This window comes from Dermacentor silvarum, chromosome 1, assembly GCF_013339745.2.
Source record: "Dermacentor silvarum isolate Dsil-2018 chromosome 1, BIME_Dsil_1.4, whole genome shotgun sequence".
Lineage (NCBI taxonomy): Eukaryota > Metazoa > Arthropoda > Arachnida > Ixodida > Ixodidae > Dermacentor > Dermacentor silvarum.
The window spans coordinates 341860666-341877299 of record NC_051154.1 but is presented as its reverse complement, the minus strand read 5'-3'; the positions used below and the strand labels follow the sequence as shown (position 1 = coordinate 341877299).

General features: G+C 47.3%; 1 protein-coding gene across 1 annotated transcript in view; it reads left to right on the top strand.

Moving 5' to 3' along the window:
• Positions 1-16634, top strand: part of LOC119444229 (hemicentin-2-like) — a 111143-nt gene that overhangs the window by 3887 nt on the left and 90622 nt on the right. The window contains exons 3-7 of the mRNA XM_037708660.2: positions 4219-4406; positions 6679-6802; positions 7523-7655; positions 8291-8442; positions 8958-9103. Of these exons, the coding sequence (XP_037564588.2) occupies positions 4219-4406; positions 6679-6802; positions 7523-7655; positions 8291-8442; positions 8958-9103 (743 nt within the window). The remainder of the gene's footprint in view (positions 1-4218; positions 4407-6678; positions 6803-7522; positions 7656-8290; positions 8443-8957; positions 9104-16634) is intronic.

Genomic DNA, 16634 nt, shown 5'->3' with positions numbered 1-16634 from the left:
GTACCGTGGCCATCTTGCAGCTCATTCGTTCTCATATGCATGCAAATTTCTGTAAACTATGGTTATTTTGCTGCCTTTTCTTTTCGCCACGTTTTGTATCGCTATAGGTGTCCCTCTTTTAGGGGCGAAGCTCCTTAGGGTGTGGGTCTGTCCCTCCTCTGTAGTATGTAGTAGTAGTCGTCGTCGTAGTAGGTAGCCACGTCTACTTTTATGAAAAAAAAGTACGAAAGTTTTGTCCATAGCGCGGAATCGAACCAGGGACCCCTCGCTTCCGAACGCGCGGCGCTAACCACTACGCCACGAAGCGCACATGGACACACGCACCACGATGACAATAAATACCCAACATTAACGAAAGACTGCGCGTTTCGAACGCGTTTGTGCTAGCGGGTTTTGGTCCGTGCAAGAAGCTGGTGTAAGACGCTGTGGCCTCTCCGCCTTACCCCCGTATTCATAAACGCTCCTCGACTTGAACTTGACTTGCCACCGCCTTGGGCAGCGCGTTCGAAACGCGTTGAAGGCGGTGGCAAGTCAAGTTCAAGTCGAGGAGCGTTTATGAATACGGGGGTTATACTCTCTCAGCAGTCATGTGATGGCGTCGGCAAACGCGGTGCACGTTCCGGCATGTGTAAACGGCTGCGTAAGACGCTGTGGCCTGTCTCCCTTACTAGAGAGTACTGCACGTTTCTAACGCATTTGTGCTAGCATCCCCTTAAGCGGGAGATGGTGCAATTATAATGAAGGGCGCTGTTATAAATAGCAATGACGTCACATATGGCGCGTGTCATTGGTGGAAGTCAATCGTTCTATTTAGTGCGGCGAGACTGGGCGAATTACACGGAAAATTCACGGTTTACCGATGATTCCCTCCGGAGCTTCGCCCACTCATCATCATTCACCCCGTGGATTTGCGGTGTTTTTTTCTGTTGGAAGTGCGCGTTCATTTGTACTTTTTTGCCTTCCTTTATGTATCCCACGGGGTTACATTAAGCTTAAGTGCCAACTCACCCAGCTATCTCTCATCACAAACAATTCATTCCAACATGATCTGCCCCTGCTAAAGTTTACGGCACGCTAGCATGGTGGTTCTCAAGATCACTGGTGCGTCTTTCAAATCTTGGTCTCAGTGAGAAATCCAGAACACGGTGATGAGGTCTGATGCAACTCGTACTATCGCACATCTTTGAAGCGTGTCCCCCTACAGTGCATCTCTGCACTAATTGATCGACGTCCTCAGCTGCCTCCGCGGTTGCTTTCGTTGTTCCAGCCTTGTGGATTCGTCAAAGTGTCAGCCTCGATGATAAAACAAAACAATGTCGATGGCTGCGAAGGTTGCTGTCATTAGTGAAGCAGTTGATTACATATCTCAGTAAGCGCCTGAGATGTGGACCCTGTTTTGTGAGGCTAAACCAGCACTACATATTATTTACTATTCGCTTATAAACAAGAGCCAATCGCTTATACTTGCTCATTTACGGCTGTGCCTTGCGACATGGGCACCGTATAACATTTTAGTGGGTTCCAGGACACTGTCATGATGGTGGAATTGAGCTCGCCGACGCGCAGGCTCTCGGCAAATTCATATTACATTTCCATCCCACTAACGAGGAGAGATGCTAACGCTATATCATAGTATATCGTGCGCGTCACAAGCGAAAGCTACTGGTCTCTGCCAGACCACCGTCATCGCCGCCTTAACTTACTTGATCCTGAGCTTCAATTCAGGATAGCGTGCCGCACCCAAAGAAGCCACGCAAGCCTACTACAAAGACTGAGATTTGGTTTGGCCTTCACCCAACACTACTACCACCATCTTATTCGCCATACGGACAGCCTAGACTGTGAGAACTGTGCCATGCCGAACGCTATAAACCATGCGATTTGTCTGCGCCCGCTGGGTTAGTGAGAAAGACAATGTATGGATCATTGGCGCGCATCAACAACCAGCAACTACCTGAAAGCTTTCTTTTAGGTTCACGGCCGGGTCATGAAGGGCATTGTGGCCTTTCTGAGAGACAGTGAGGTGTATATACGACTGCAATAAGTGTTCTAGGTAGTTTTTTTTTCATGCCTCTTCTCTTCGAATCATCATCATCTTCGTTTTCTACTTCGCCTTTTATTCCCTTTCCCCCTGTCCCAACGCTGAACAGCAGGCTAGAACACAGTAGTTCTGACTGAGATCTCAGCTTTTCTCTTATAACAAATCTCTCTCTAGCCGCCGCGGTAGCCCACTGGCTATGGCGTAGGTAGAGGTCGATACCGGCCACGGCGGCCACATTTCTATGGGACGAAATAAAAGAAAACGCCCTTGTACTTAGATTTAGGCACACGTTAAAGAACTCCAGGTGGTCAAAAATGTCACAGTTTCGCCCTAAGGGCGAAGCAATGCAGGCGATAGCAACACAGCAATGTCATACAAAGTAAGGTGAGCGGCTTTGGTAGCAATATGAATTGTAGTAAACATGAGCTCATTAAGTAAGCAGGTGTGCTGCGGCGTAAGTAGACCGACATGAAGAGAGACTCGATCACCACGAGAAGGCGCGTGTGAAACGGTGGTGTTGATGAGAAGCGCTTCCCGTGGGTAGCGCGTGCGAAGGGATACACCTGTAGCGCTGCACTGCCGATCCGATCAGCATTGCATGTGTAGCGTGCGTTGGAAAATGTGTCCCGACTATTACTAACTGAATGAACAAGCGTGGTGTGAGCGCGCACAAGCAAACATGAATAGATCACACTGAATGACTGCAGACGACTGTCAAAACGCTGGCAGCAAGCGCATACGCCGCAGCTGGAGAAGGTACTACGTGCGGTCTATCGCTTCAACGGAAACTGAGCGGCGAATGCAGCGCGCATACAAAGATCAGAGCCGTGTGGAGATAAGAGACGGTGCGGGCGAGCGACGAGCGCGGTTGTTGGCAGAGTAGAAGTGCGCCCCCCCCCCCCGCTTCCTCCGGCGCTGGCTTCCCGCTTCCTTGCGTGCGCGTGGGAGATTGAGTGGAAAGTTCCCCTTCGCCCGGTTGCAAGATAGGCCTTTGGTGCCGGAGCGCAGCGTCGCCCCGCCTCCCTCCGCGTCCCCCGCACGCTTCCGCTCGGGCATACGGCGCGCGGCGAAGATTTTATCTATACGGAACCTCACGGCGACGGCGACGCCGACGGCAGAAATCCTGTTGAAGTGTCCATATAATTGCTATTGCAATAAAATTAATCCAGAGTCCCCCGCTACGTGCCTCCTAATAAGATCGTTGTTTTGGAACGAAAACCACATAATTTACGTATCTTTCTTTCTTAAATCTTTCCATCAGAGCTAACGCATACGGTGATCCCACTTTACAACCCTTACAGTACGTTTGAATGTGGGCTCTTGTGCGCCAGTGGAAGTGAAAGATATGGGCAGACAGTCATACAAGTGGTGTCAGTGAAAGCGGTCCAGGCTAAGACAGCACGGTGAGATGCCTAGGTTGGAGACCAGGCATGGGGTCACTTGGTATCTGCTCCAGTAATACTTTCTCGGTACGTCAGGGTCATTAGAAAGCTGCCGCAGACAAGAGTGCTCATCTGCGAAGGAAAGTGCACCGCCAGGCTCCTTCTGTTATAGCCATGGAAGGTTGGGAGATGGCAACGTAATTTGATAAACAAGCAATTTTTTATATTCGTAGTAGTGGTGGTGGCGTTTTATACAGCGCCTTAATACGTCGTGTACGTTGTGTACAACAATACAAAAGGGCCACAAGAAGCGCCACTTGAATCGATAAACAGTGGCCGAACCAGTCAAGCCTCAGTCCTGTGCCAACGTTTCGATGAGGTGACTTGTCCTCGTCCGGGTAACAAGTACTTCCGATAACAACGTCGAACAGCTGACTCAAGTAGCTGTTCCCGTACGAAACTGTGGCTCGTTCCTTCTTCGCCCGGTGTTGATCAAGCTTTTTGCATGCACGAAGAGAGCACTAAAGTTGTCCCATTGCTGGTTTTGGAGCATTCCATGCTGCTAAAGAAAATATCAAAATGTTACAGCTGGAAACTCGCAACAGCAGCATCGCAAAAGCAGCGCTGGCAGGGTCAAAGTGCATGGTGCGCAACCACTGTAACACGCTTTCCGTTCATACATGCATGTGGGCCGTCAGCCTACGTCAGCTGACGCGAGAGACACGGCTGTCATCTCTGGCGGCGAACTTAGGGCCGCGGGTGCCCCACATGTTAACAATGTCTGCTTCCCCACAGTGCCTCCCCAGATCAGCTCGCTGCCGACGTCCGGCGGCGAGGAATCCGCGCATGACGCATCCGAGAGCGTGCACGTGGTGGCAAACGAGACGCTAACCCTCCAGTGCCAGGTCACGGCACAGCCGGTAGCCACCATAGTATGGATGAAGGAGAGCACACCTCTCAAGGCCGACGGGCTCCGCCGTCAGGTAAGCAAGCGCAATTTAGTCGACCCACATTCCCGTTTGTTTTTTCCCGTTTCCATGTCTCGTACTTTGCATTTTTCTACGGAAGAGTCTCACAAAGGCTTAGAGACCAATATCACAAGAAAGACGCGCTTCTGTTGAGCAAGCCTCAGCAAAACGTTATGCAGACCCAATGCACGTGTTGGAATCAATGCGATGTGAACCATGGCGATGCGTACAGTTGTCTTTATTTTCATCCTATGCAACACCGTAACTATCGGCCATTTACAGAAGCAAAGGTATTGGGAGCTTGGCCTAACAGCTCATCATCCCAGAAAGCCACTCGAGCTGTTCTGGACGAAGTCTGCTTAACCTCCCTGCTTTTCCTACCTCCCTTCTCTTTCTCTCATGCAATGCTTATTTTTATGTACAGCACAGGTTAGAACTAGAACTCATAGAATGTTTACGTTTGTCTTTATGCTGTAAACTGCTCACAAGCTATGCCGCAATGCAAACACCGATTCAGGAGGTGTCACTGTGAGACGTCTACGCAGCGATGTCACGACGGCGATGTCGGATGCTCGCCGAATGAATATTTGTGAGGAAAGGTGTGTGAATGTAGAAGTACGACAAATATCTAAATGCATTTAGAACTGCTATACACTTTGTGTCAGTGTCGCACATATCCATGATGGAGGATTCGTGAAGAATAGGCACAGTTGACCGAGATTTGGATAGCCCAAATATAATAAATTTGAGAAAATCACAGTAACAGTACAATATTATGCACTCCAGCTATTTTGTCCTTTAGCGATATCTATGAGCCTAAATTACGTACGTACATGTCGTATGCACAGTTTTTATGTAGTGATTTTTGGTGAAAGGTGCGCTCACTGACAGTACCTTACCATTAAAATGTTGTGCTATAAAAGTCGGAGCATTCAGTGGTCCATACCCAGTTAACCAAGAATGCGGTAACCCGAATAGAAGAAAATGCAGAAAAATCAAAGCCGGTGAATATCATGCACTATTCCATTCAGAGGGATTCTACTTTAGAGCCAACTATGAACCGGCAATCGGGAGTTTTAGCTTAGCGCTTAGAACGGGGGGAGTGTATACAACGAAAGCGTCGCTTTAAAGTTTATCGCCCCTCACGCTATCTTACGCTCAGCGGACGATGTTAGGAATGCAATGCGAGTGCGAGAGAACGCGGGCAAGTCCATTCAGGAAATTCTCTGTGCGAAAACTTCAGATACATACTTTACATAACACGTGCAACTTTTGCCTCAGAAGAGTATAATTATGTTGCTTTATGAAAGATTAACTGATTTCACAATCTTGAAGTGGGATGTATTAACGCGTGAGCCTTGGTGCCAAGCAGACGTGTGTATTTATGCACAGACCAAAAATCGCCGCTCAGTCTTACAAAGCCTCGCAAGAGGAAGTGTGTACATTCGTAGTCATATGCGAGCCTTTCTTTTTTTTTCTTGAAGTTAACACTTGTTCCCTGAAGGAGCTTTGTAAATGACGCCTACAAAAAAAAAAAGAAAGAAAGCCTTACTTCGATCAAACCCGTTAGTTACTGAAATTTTCCGTCAACTGATCAGTCTGAATAACATTAATTCTAAATAAAACACGTTACGTAACATCTCGTATGTGTATTTAAGACCAAAATAAAGTCATTGTGGGTGTCCTCATTTCTAGAATTTCTTTCTGTAAATGTTACAAAATGATCGACATAGCTGTCACGAAATATAGCTGAAAGTACCTTAAACCGAAATTACTGACAAAAAGATAGAGCTCTTATCTTTAGGTGCCAGGTATGGAGATGCTACTCAGGGCTCCATAGCGGTCGAGGTCACTGTGTGCGTTTCATAGAAGTATATGCCACATTGCACCACACTCTACACAGAATGTGTAAGCGAAAACGTGAACGTTGTTTTTTTATTATTATTTGCTTATCACAGAATATGAGAGATAGATACAAGCTTTAATGATATGCTGGAATCATGAGGGGCCGCCGCGGTGCTGTTTTCTTGTCATATAGAGGGGGAAAGGGAGGGAGAGGCGTCCATTTGAATGCAGCACGTAGGAATTCTTTTCTCTTCTACTGTAGATCTTTCTCTACGAGAACTCAATATGGCTTCGCTTTGTAGCTCTGTTGTATACGTTCATGGGATGCTAAGCTTTCCTTTCAGGTACCAGAAAACACATATATACGTGTTTACACTTCGTGTCTGAGCATAATGAATCTTCACATGCGGAATCCCAATGATCAACCTGTTGCCTCCGCCAGGTTTCGTCAGACTCGGAGACGCTGACAATCGACAACGTTGAAGTATCTGACCGCGGGAAGTACACCTGCGTCGCCACTAACGACGCTGGAACAGACGAGAAAGACTTTCACGTGAGCGTTCTCGGTAAGTTTGGGTACCGGCTTCGGCGTCTCGACGTTCCACTTGACAAGAAAATGCAGCCATCACACGACGTCAAATGATGCGAACAACTGCTGCGCACTCGCTGTTTCCAGTGTAGCCATTTACTTTCTAGGAACACAGAGCACACTCTTGGGCTCCTTGTTGAGTGAGCATATTTGTTAGTTTTTACTCATGGCCGTCTTGCTTTGCGGTTAATTCTCCTGCTGGATCCACAGCTTCCAATCTCTAAGATTGGTGATAGGCAACCTTTTCATTTTCATTTGACTGGCCTTTTAGAACGCCATACGTAGAGGTTTTTCGTTTTGTTTATTTTATTCCAGAATAATTACTGTTCAAGTCTTTCAATTGCAGAATTCCACTGTAGAAAAACATTGAGCCTTTCGCATTGTAAGCTACTTAATACGATTACACTCATCTCGCCGTCCACAATTCAGCGATTGCATTTGGCTTATTAGGAGAAAAAATGTTACTGAATTTCAAAATAATATTTCAGAACAGATATTTAGACTATCTTGATTACCGCATAGCCTTATGTATCAGAGAAAAAAGGTGGGGAGGGGGTGGCATTTAGGTAGATTGACTTAGCGAAGCTTTTTTTTTAGTTCTCCAGAAAACCATGTGTATTTCAACGTAGATCGGCTTAGTTACAGGTTCAAATGTAAGGAGGCACACTTAATGAGATTTTCTTGGTCTCTGTGACAGTGCCGCCAACGATAGCAGGCCCCGCATCTGTGGACGTCGACACTGTGGAGAACCGGCACGTCTCGCTTGAGTGCAGCGTTGAATCTCTGCCGTGGGCCACGGTGTACTGGACTAAAAATAGCCTGCCTTACCTGTGAGTTCATGCCTTCCCGCGTTTATTCAGCGTGAATGGTGCAGTCCTCGGTGCTGTGAGGGTGCGTGTTTTCATGCCGGAATAGAGGCAGTTCAGTCCACCGGCTTGGAACATATTCTATATCACGCAAGCCTACCTCTCCAAAATCTGCTTAAAATTTTATAACCTTTGAAACTCAGCTCGCAGGTGGTACGGCACTCCTGTATGAAGCATCCTATCGTCAAATGAAATTCGCAGCGGTTTTGTTGTGACCAATGAAGAAGTCCGCTTCTGTTCATATGAGCGCGCTATCGCATCAGGAATCGTGTCGCATAAGCGACCATACTCAGCTGAATTTACCGTTACCGTGCAGCTCAAATGGTAGCATAACGTGAAGAAGCCCAACAGTAAATTTTGGTGATCCCCTCTGTAGTCGTCACACGTCCGAAATTCGATGACCGAGACAGCGGCCATAGTTGCAGCGTCGCGTGGATGAAAAGTCGCCAGAACAATGAGATTACGTAAAGTGTACATGCTGCATGTCGCCGACTTGTCCGTTAGCGCTTTTTTTTTCGACTCTCATCACAGTCTGTGTCTGTGCATACGGAAATTAGTGTAAGCGCACGTTACGAGCTTTCACGTGCATTTCTTTTCAGCGTACAAAACGCGGACAGCGAAGTTACCGCGAAATATGGACCTCGGGTGCTCTCGTTTCCAGCGATCCAATCATCGGATCGCGGCACCTACTCCTGCATCGCTGAAAACGAAGCCGGCCTGGCGGAGAAGGCGTTCCGCATTGAGGTTCAAGGTAATTCTCTCTAGGTGTTGCCAAGAAAACGTTAAGAAATAAACTTCTTTTGAATGGCAGCAGAACTCGTGGCACAGCGTCGCTTTAAGGAGTCGTTAAACGTCGGTTAAGTAGTTGAAGCGTTGTAATGGTACACTAAGAAAATTAGTCGATAACTTTATATAGCTGTACGATATATAAGATAGCTAGAAAAAATACCTAGCATAAAGAAAGCTTACAAATGTTGCCAACAAAAATACAATAAAAAAGAACATTGAGATACGCGAGGCTCGCATGCATCAAAGAAACATAAAAACGAAAATGAAGAAATGATTAACGTAGTAAGAAAATGTAAGAAAATTAGGTGGAGTGATGAAATTAGGAAATTCGCAGGCGCAAGTTGGAATCAGCCAGCGCAAGACAGGGGTAATTGGAGAGCGCTGGGAGATGCCTTCGTCCTGCATTGGACATAAAATAGGCTTATGATGATATTGGTGATGATGATAATGATGATATCTTGTGCGCTAAAATTGCAGTGCCTCCGAGGATTCAGGTGCCCGAGGCGACTGTTTCCGTCGTCGAGCATTCGCCCATCAAGCTGCGGTGCATTGCGTCAGGCGAGCCACAGCCATCGGTCGTTTGGATGCGCGACGACATCCCACTGGACAAGAGGGACAGCAAGGTGCGTTCCTGGCGCATGGAGGCTATGAGCGCAACAAGACGGGTGAATATCGGCAACGAACTTGTTTCCCAGCGATGGCTGGTAATAATATTATTAATAATGTATGGCTTCGTGTGGCAGACACATGTGGCAGATAGCATGCTTTTCATATACAATTTTATCATGATCCTGTTTCCTTTGGTAAAAGAAGTCAACAGCAAACAAAACTCTCTTTGCTCGCCACGAGGACTACCCCGAGCCCTTTAGTGTGAGTCTTAGCGGCATCATCGCCGTCATGCGGGTCATCCATCATTACCGTCGTTTTACCGTTGCCGTTGTCGTATCGCTACCATCATTCATGACAGGGTCAAGGTGTCGTATTCATTGGCACCTTCGTCTTCGCGTCATCATCCTGCCATTCATCATTGTTATCGTCGTCGCCGTTGTAGTCGATGTCCTCCAGCCAGCCATCTGTGATAATTTGTTAGTACTTCAGGCTTTCTTTTTAGTGTTCTTCTGTGTTTTCTTTTGTAGTAATGTAACTCACTTTGAAAAGATAAGTGACGTAATGGAAACGTAAAACGTCACAGGCCTGCGCGGCACACGCAGCACAGTCACAGCGTAAGCTAGTTCAGCGGCGCAAGAGTAGCTCTAATTTCGGCACCACGCACAACAGGGTCTTCGCGGCAAAGTGTTTTCGCCTCGATTTAAACGAGAACGATCTGAACTGTCCGCCCGGCGTCGACAGCGAGCTGCGGCTTGTAATGCTCTCTGCCCAGCAGTCTGCTGAGCCTGATGATGCCTGGTTGTAGCCGCGCACGTAGCTCTACGATTCGCTTCTTCAGCAGCGGTTCGTACCTTGCGAGGAGACGTCATAACGTCTACCAAAGAGCTACCCAGAATACGTACCGTACATCTAACATCGGGATAGCGTTGATTGCGCGCCTCGTCTGAATCGCATCTCGTTGTCTGTGCCTGCGCGCGCGGCGGTTGCAGGCACTTTAACTAGATGGCGCCACCATACTGGCGGAGGCTCGGGTCGTCTGCGCCTGCGCGCCTGCGCGCCTGCCGATAGGGCGCGTTTATAGGGAATATTTCTGCTGCCTCATAGCAAGCGCTTGCGTGGCTCCCACGCAGCGGGCCTGGGCTCGATCCCGGCGGCAAGCGGGTACTTTTTTCGCATTTGCAACGATAGCGGTTACGGCCAAACGCCGGCGGCGGCATCATCGCGAACCGAAACGGCTATTGGAACGAGCCCGTAAAAGCTTAGCTGCAAAAAAAATTGTTGTAACACTAGAAGTTCATCATCGGAATGTTCGGAGCCCACATTTAAAAATGCTCTTGCGCTAGAATTCTCCGTAACAGCAAATCCCAGCCAGACCTGATGCTGGTCACGATTAGCAAAGACGGCTGGCCAATGGGAACGATCGCTTAGGAGCGAAAAGCTTGGTGAATTCTGCCCCATGTCTCTAGAAAACACTCGGGAAAAAGTAAACAGTGGGGGTGGAGAAGGTATACGACCTCCTACAAATGCCATTTCGGTAATTAACAGGAAATCACACATAAATTTCGTGATTGAGGCCTTTATGGCTCACTTTTATGCAGCGGAAGGGAAGCACAAAATTCAGTGGCCAAGCTATCTTGTGTGTGATTGTGGGCTAATATTCGAGTCTGTTTGTGAAAGTTAGTGACATACGATATTATTTTGCGCTGAAAGGGTCACGCTTGTGTCGATGCCCCTCTACTTTTTTAACGCCCGGAGTAGATCTAGGAAGAATACTACTTCCTACGCCTTCCCCAACAAAGCAACGTCAAGCTTCAAATTTAATTTCAGTCGCCTAAGCTGTCTTATAGTTTGGGCCACTAGGTTTAGACTCATGGTCGTGATGCCGTGGTGGCATCACGACCATGATAGGTAGATGACCACGACCGGTCGCCGTCATTCCAACTTTGTCATCCGACACTCGCCATGCCATCGTCGTCCTACAGTCTTCACGCATTTGTTATCACACCACCATAGTGATGTCGTCGCGGTCGTTCAATCGTAGTCATTCCAGCTTCCTGATCTGGTACTCGTCATAAAGTCGTCGTCATGCCTTCTACCCCAACCTAGAGGACAAGGCTGTCTAGTAGTGGTGTCTTTCTTCACTAACTGCCAGCATGGATTCAGGAAAATGTTTTCCTTTGAAACGCAGCTATTATCCTGTACTAATGATCTCTTTACACATGACATTGGCTCTGACATAGATTGCATATTCTTGGATTTCGCTAAAGCATTTTATGGGGTGGCGCATGACTTACTTCTTAAATTAAGCAAACTTAACATAGACATCCACGTATTCCACTGGAATAAAGACTTTCTTTCTGACCGCACCCAGTTTGTCACTGCTAACAACTGTTCTTCTACACTTTCTCCTGTCGCATCCAGCGTTCCACAAGCATCTGTGTTGGGCCCCTTGCTCTTTCTCATTTACGTTAACGACCTCCCTGACTGTATCACGTTTTCATCAATAAAGCTTTTTGCCGACGATTTTTGCCGGATGAGACAGAAGGAGGAGGAGGAAGAAACTAAAATAAAGTTTATTCCTCCTCCTCCTCCTCCTGTCTCTGCCGGCGCTCCACAAGAATCTGTTTTGGGACCCTTGCTCTTTCTTATTTACATTACCGACCTCACTGCCTATATCACGTTTTCAACAGTAAAGCTTTTTGCTGACGATTGCGTCCTTTATAAAAAAAAACTAGCCCAACCATCTGATCAGCAGAAACTTCAAGAAGATCCTAACCATTTATCCTCATGCTGCAATAAATGGATGATGCGTCTAAACATCAAGAATGCAAAAGCATGCGAACATCTCGACGGGGCCACACTATTAGCAGCACGTATTTTCTTGGCGGTATCCTACTAGATCCTGTGACCTCTTACAAGTACCTTGGTATTCAGATGAGTTGCGGTCTTTGTTGGCGCACACATGTTGCCTATGTTACTAACAAAGCAAACCGCATGCTGGGTTACTTACGCCGTAATTTTTCCCGATCACCTTCGTCAATAAAACTACATCTATATAAAACCCTTGCCCGCCCTAAATTAGATTACGCATGCTCTATCTGGGACTCCAAAAACACTGCACTTTCAGCAACTATTGAATCCGTCCAGAATCGCGCAACTCGTTTCATTCTATCAAATCACTCTCTGCATGCCAATGTATCACCAATGAAAGCGACACTTTCTTTACCTGAACTATCTTTGCGCCGTAAATGCGTTCTCCTTTCATTGTTCCACAAAATGTATCATTATAATCCGATTCTAAAAGACATTCTTTTTTCCGCTCCCGTCTACGTATCATCGCGTTCAGACCATTACTACAAAGTTGGTGTTCCATCCTGCCAGACTAATACCTACAGCGAATATTTCATTCCGAAGACTAGCCAAAAATAGAACCACCTTCCCGCTTCCGGCCATCGCCACCATCACCGACACCGACAGCTTCAAGACTGCCATTTATGAAGCCTTTTGTTAACATGTTTTCTTTTCTCTTTTTTTACTTCTTATAACTATTTTCTTTTTTCTTTTACTGTGCAAACATTTGTTATTTACCACTGCTTCCTGTAAGGCCCTCGGGTCTTGGAAGTATGCTAAATAATTAAATAAATAAATAGTATTAAATATTATAAAAGAGGACGACGACGGGGGACTAGCGCGTTCAGCGCAAACGGCGCGCTCTTGTTCACGCTCTTATTGACTGATTCCAATGGCCAGTATGGACGCATTGCTACACTTCTCCGGGCAATAAACTCCCCCTTTCCGCCCTTCTACTGCGAAGAATCCTTTGTTTCACAAATAGCTTAGGCCTCTGGGTATGCGTCGTCGGAGTCGTTGCACCGTCGTCAATCCAGCTTTGTTATCCGACTCTCGTCATGCCGTCCTCATCACACCGTTGTCGTCATGCCACTGCGTCACGCTGTCGTAATGGTGCTGACGTCATGCAATCGTTATGCCACCGTCGTCATGACATCGCCGTCATTACGTCGTTGTTTTCATGCGCATTCTCACGGGTGACCTTGGCAAGCGAGTGCCACAGGAAAGTAAGGCGATATCGGAGTATGTGGCATATAGACCCTTTTCACGGCAATCCCGGGGCGCCATAATGTTTGATCACGTGGCGACGCGTTCATTCCTTGCTTCAGCTGCCTCCGTTGACTCGGTGTTCACAATCGCGCCGGTGCAGCTCATAAAAAAGCTCGGTTCCGGCGGATATTGTACACAGTGACTGGGTGGACGACATAAATATTTGACCATAGCTTCAGAGAAGATGTAAGCGCTTTCAGAGCTCATTACACGTGGTTCAAACAGCACAAGCTGCGTTGGTGCTTGTAACTAAAAGCGGGGCCACAAATGTATTCCAAGCTGTCCAAACTTTCCGCTTATGAATTAAATGAGGATCAGTGCGTTTTGCTCTTCGTTCTTTATTTGGCAAATACTTTGAAGTACCAGCTTGTCATGTTTCTGACTCAGTAACATTCCTCGATGCGGTCACTATCGGATTGTTTATTTTCCACGCAATAGCCCACGGGCGTGCTCCGTTGTGATAGACTTGTTCTTGTGCGCATAAGGTTTGGAACGTAGATGTTCTGTACCCTTTAATAGCTTGTAGCAAAGACTTATTATCGCTAGTCACTCGCTTACTGTGAGGACCGTCACTAAACTTTTCAGATTCGAATATTCGTGTCCTGTCGCTGTAGTCGCCGTCATCCATGCTTCGGCGCATTGATTCAAGAGTGCGCCCATTTCGTTATTCTTGATACGTTGGTAATAGAGTGGGCGTAGGTTTGCGCGTTAGTCGGGGTGGATGTGTGTAAATAATGCGCGAGAAAATTACTATGTTAGGAAGCGGCGCAACTTCTTTTGTCACTGTGTTACGAGTGGTACTCACACTTGCTGACGTACGTTCCGGAATCGAAGACCTTTCTTTGGAGGTTATCGATATAGCGCTGACTGAGCAGTAAATTTTTTTATTGTCGAGGAAAGACGTGCATCGCGAAGGTCCGCCAAAGCAGGCAGACCTTATGTAGCAGCGCTCCATAAACGTGGCCACACAAATTCATTCCTTTTACTTTATTTGCCAGTCAGTATTTTTGCAGCTAACTACTGCCCATATCTTCCGTCTACCGTTCTACATTTTGCAGCTTGAATAGAGCGAACACCCAATTGCATTTCCGACAACTGGGCGCACTGCAGCAGCACAGAAGCGATAATGGTTTCGTATTCGTGGGCTTTCGCTGAGGCAGCGCCTCCTCTATTTTTTCAATGCCAGCCAGATGCGGCCGATCCGACTTTTCAGCATCATCTCCGATCGCCCTTTCCTACTCTCCCCCGTCGGCTAGCGTTCGCGCCTGCTTTACGGTCATGGGGAAGAGTACCCTCTGGGTGGCGCCTCACGACGGAAGTCAGAGGAAGTAATTCTGACAGACGCGTGAAGCGCCTACTGCCTCCCCTCCGGAACGGCAGCGGCGCGCACTCAGTGACTCAGATGCACGCGTGACGCAAGCAGTCGTACATGGATGGATGGATGGATGGATGGATGGATGGATGGATGGATGGATGGATGGATGGACGGACGGACGGACGGACGGACGGACGGACGGACGGACGGACGGGCGGGCGGACGGACGGACGGATGGACGGATGGATGGATGGATGGATCATCCCCTTTGAAACGGGGTGGTGGGTTGCACCATCAAGCTCTTGTTATTATTTTGCCTAATGTCCTACCTTTATTTTTGAGAAACACACAAATACAATGAATTCCAGGCATCAACCTTTTTGAACCATTACTGAGAACTCTGTTACGGTGAGTCTCCGTTGTTTGTGGTCTCCCTACTTTTCTGCCACCAAACCTCCAACCGCCTCTTACTAATCTCTACAGCGGACATGTTTACTTTGCCCGTGCTATCCCGGAACCCTAGGACTTCAAGGAGGTCAGAGGATCCTAGACTTTGAGCTGTGTAGATTTCTTCACATTCCAATAAAATAAGTTCCACCTTTTGTCTAGCTTTACCACAGCAAGCACATGAGGCTTCGTCCTTGGTGTACTTCGCTTTATAACTCCGCGTTCTAAGGCATCCTGATCTCGCTTCGAAAAGTAAGGAGCTTCCCTTTGAGTTTTCATAAATTGTTTCTTTCCTGATTTCCTTTTTTCCTTTGAGGTAGTTAGTCATAGCAGGTTCCTGTTCCATTGCAGCCACCCATAACCTTCTCTCAGCCTCCCTCACTTTGCGTTTGACGTTCTTTGTTGCCGTGTTGCTGGCCATACCGGTCGCATACTTGCTGGTAAGCTTCCTAGTTCCTTTTCTCCCCTGTGAGTCAATGTTTTGGCTGTACAAATACCTGAACACTTGCACCCCTTCTACTTTCTTCCATTTTCCTCAGTCGTTCTTCAGAATCAATTTTACTCTGAGCATCCCTTACTTCAAAATTTCTCCATCCCATATCACCCTGCACAGCTTCTTAGTAGTCTTCCCGTGGGCGCCCAACGCGAGGCGTCCCATTGACCTTTGGTTGCCGTCGAGTCCTGATTGTACCCCTGACTTCAAGACTGATGAGGAGGCGCTGGCTGAGGCAACTTACTGATGATGACAGTGATATGTGGCTAATGAACCCTTTGTAACGGGTGGACTCAATATTCGTGTCCTAGCCAAGAGAAAAAAAGAAAAGGAATTCAATGAAGAAAAATGGTAGGTGACCGTAATCTTTGACTTAGGTGTCTCTTAGTGGCTCTCGCACCTCGGCGTTGGTGTTCTGTGCTTTGGTGTGCGGTAATAGTGCTTTCTAATTAATTCTAATTATTGCAGACAGTAGCTCAACTTGTAGCTAAACGTATGCTCTGATATCAGATCTATAATGAAACTCATGAATTTTGTACGGTACTATTGTTTTTCTATATTTTTCTGATTAATTTTGAATTTCGTCCCCGGTCATCTGAGGAGGTGAACCGGAAGTGCTGCGCAAGAAACAAGAGTGCCACTCGATGCTCGTGCCACTAAAAAAACACATATATTCAAGAGCTACACTACACCCGACACATGTTCGCGGCTGTTTTCTGGCGCTCCACCACAGTCCCAGGCGAGCTTTAGTAGTGGCTACGTCTCCGAAGCAGCGCCCACCCTCCGCGTCGAGAAATCCTAGGGCCTGCAGCTTAGTGAGGCCCTCTTTTAGAGTGGCAGACAACGGCGCGCCGCCGAAAGCACCACCTCGTTCCTCTAGAGCAAACTGCTCCCCGAAAAGGGTCTCTTGCCGAAGCAAGAAAGGTATCCTACTCAACACTGCACGTGTTAAATAAACGTGATGTCAGGGATGTGGTCTATCGCTACACAGCTCGATTGCTGTTCACATTACCGTCGACAATAATCGTGAGACGAGTGCTGCCGTAATATTTCTTGCTCCTTTTTTTTCCTTTCCCGCTTCCCTCCTACGAGGACCTTTCTGTCCATCATCCCCTTCCCTACGCTGAGTCACATGTAAGTGCCTCCGCATACACAGGCAGAATTATCTGCA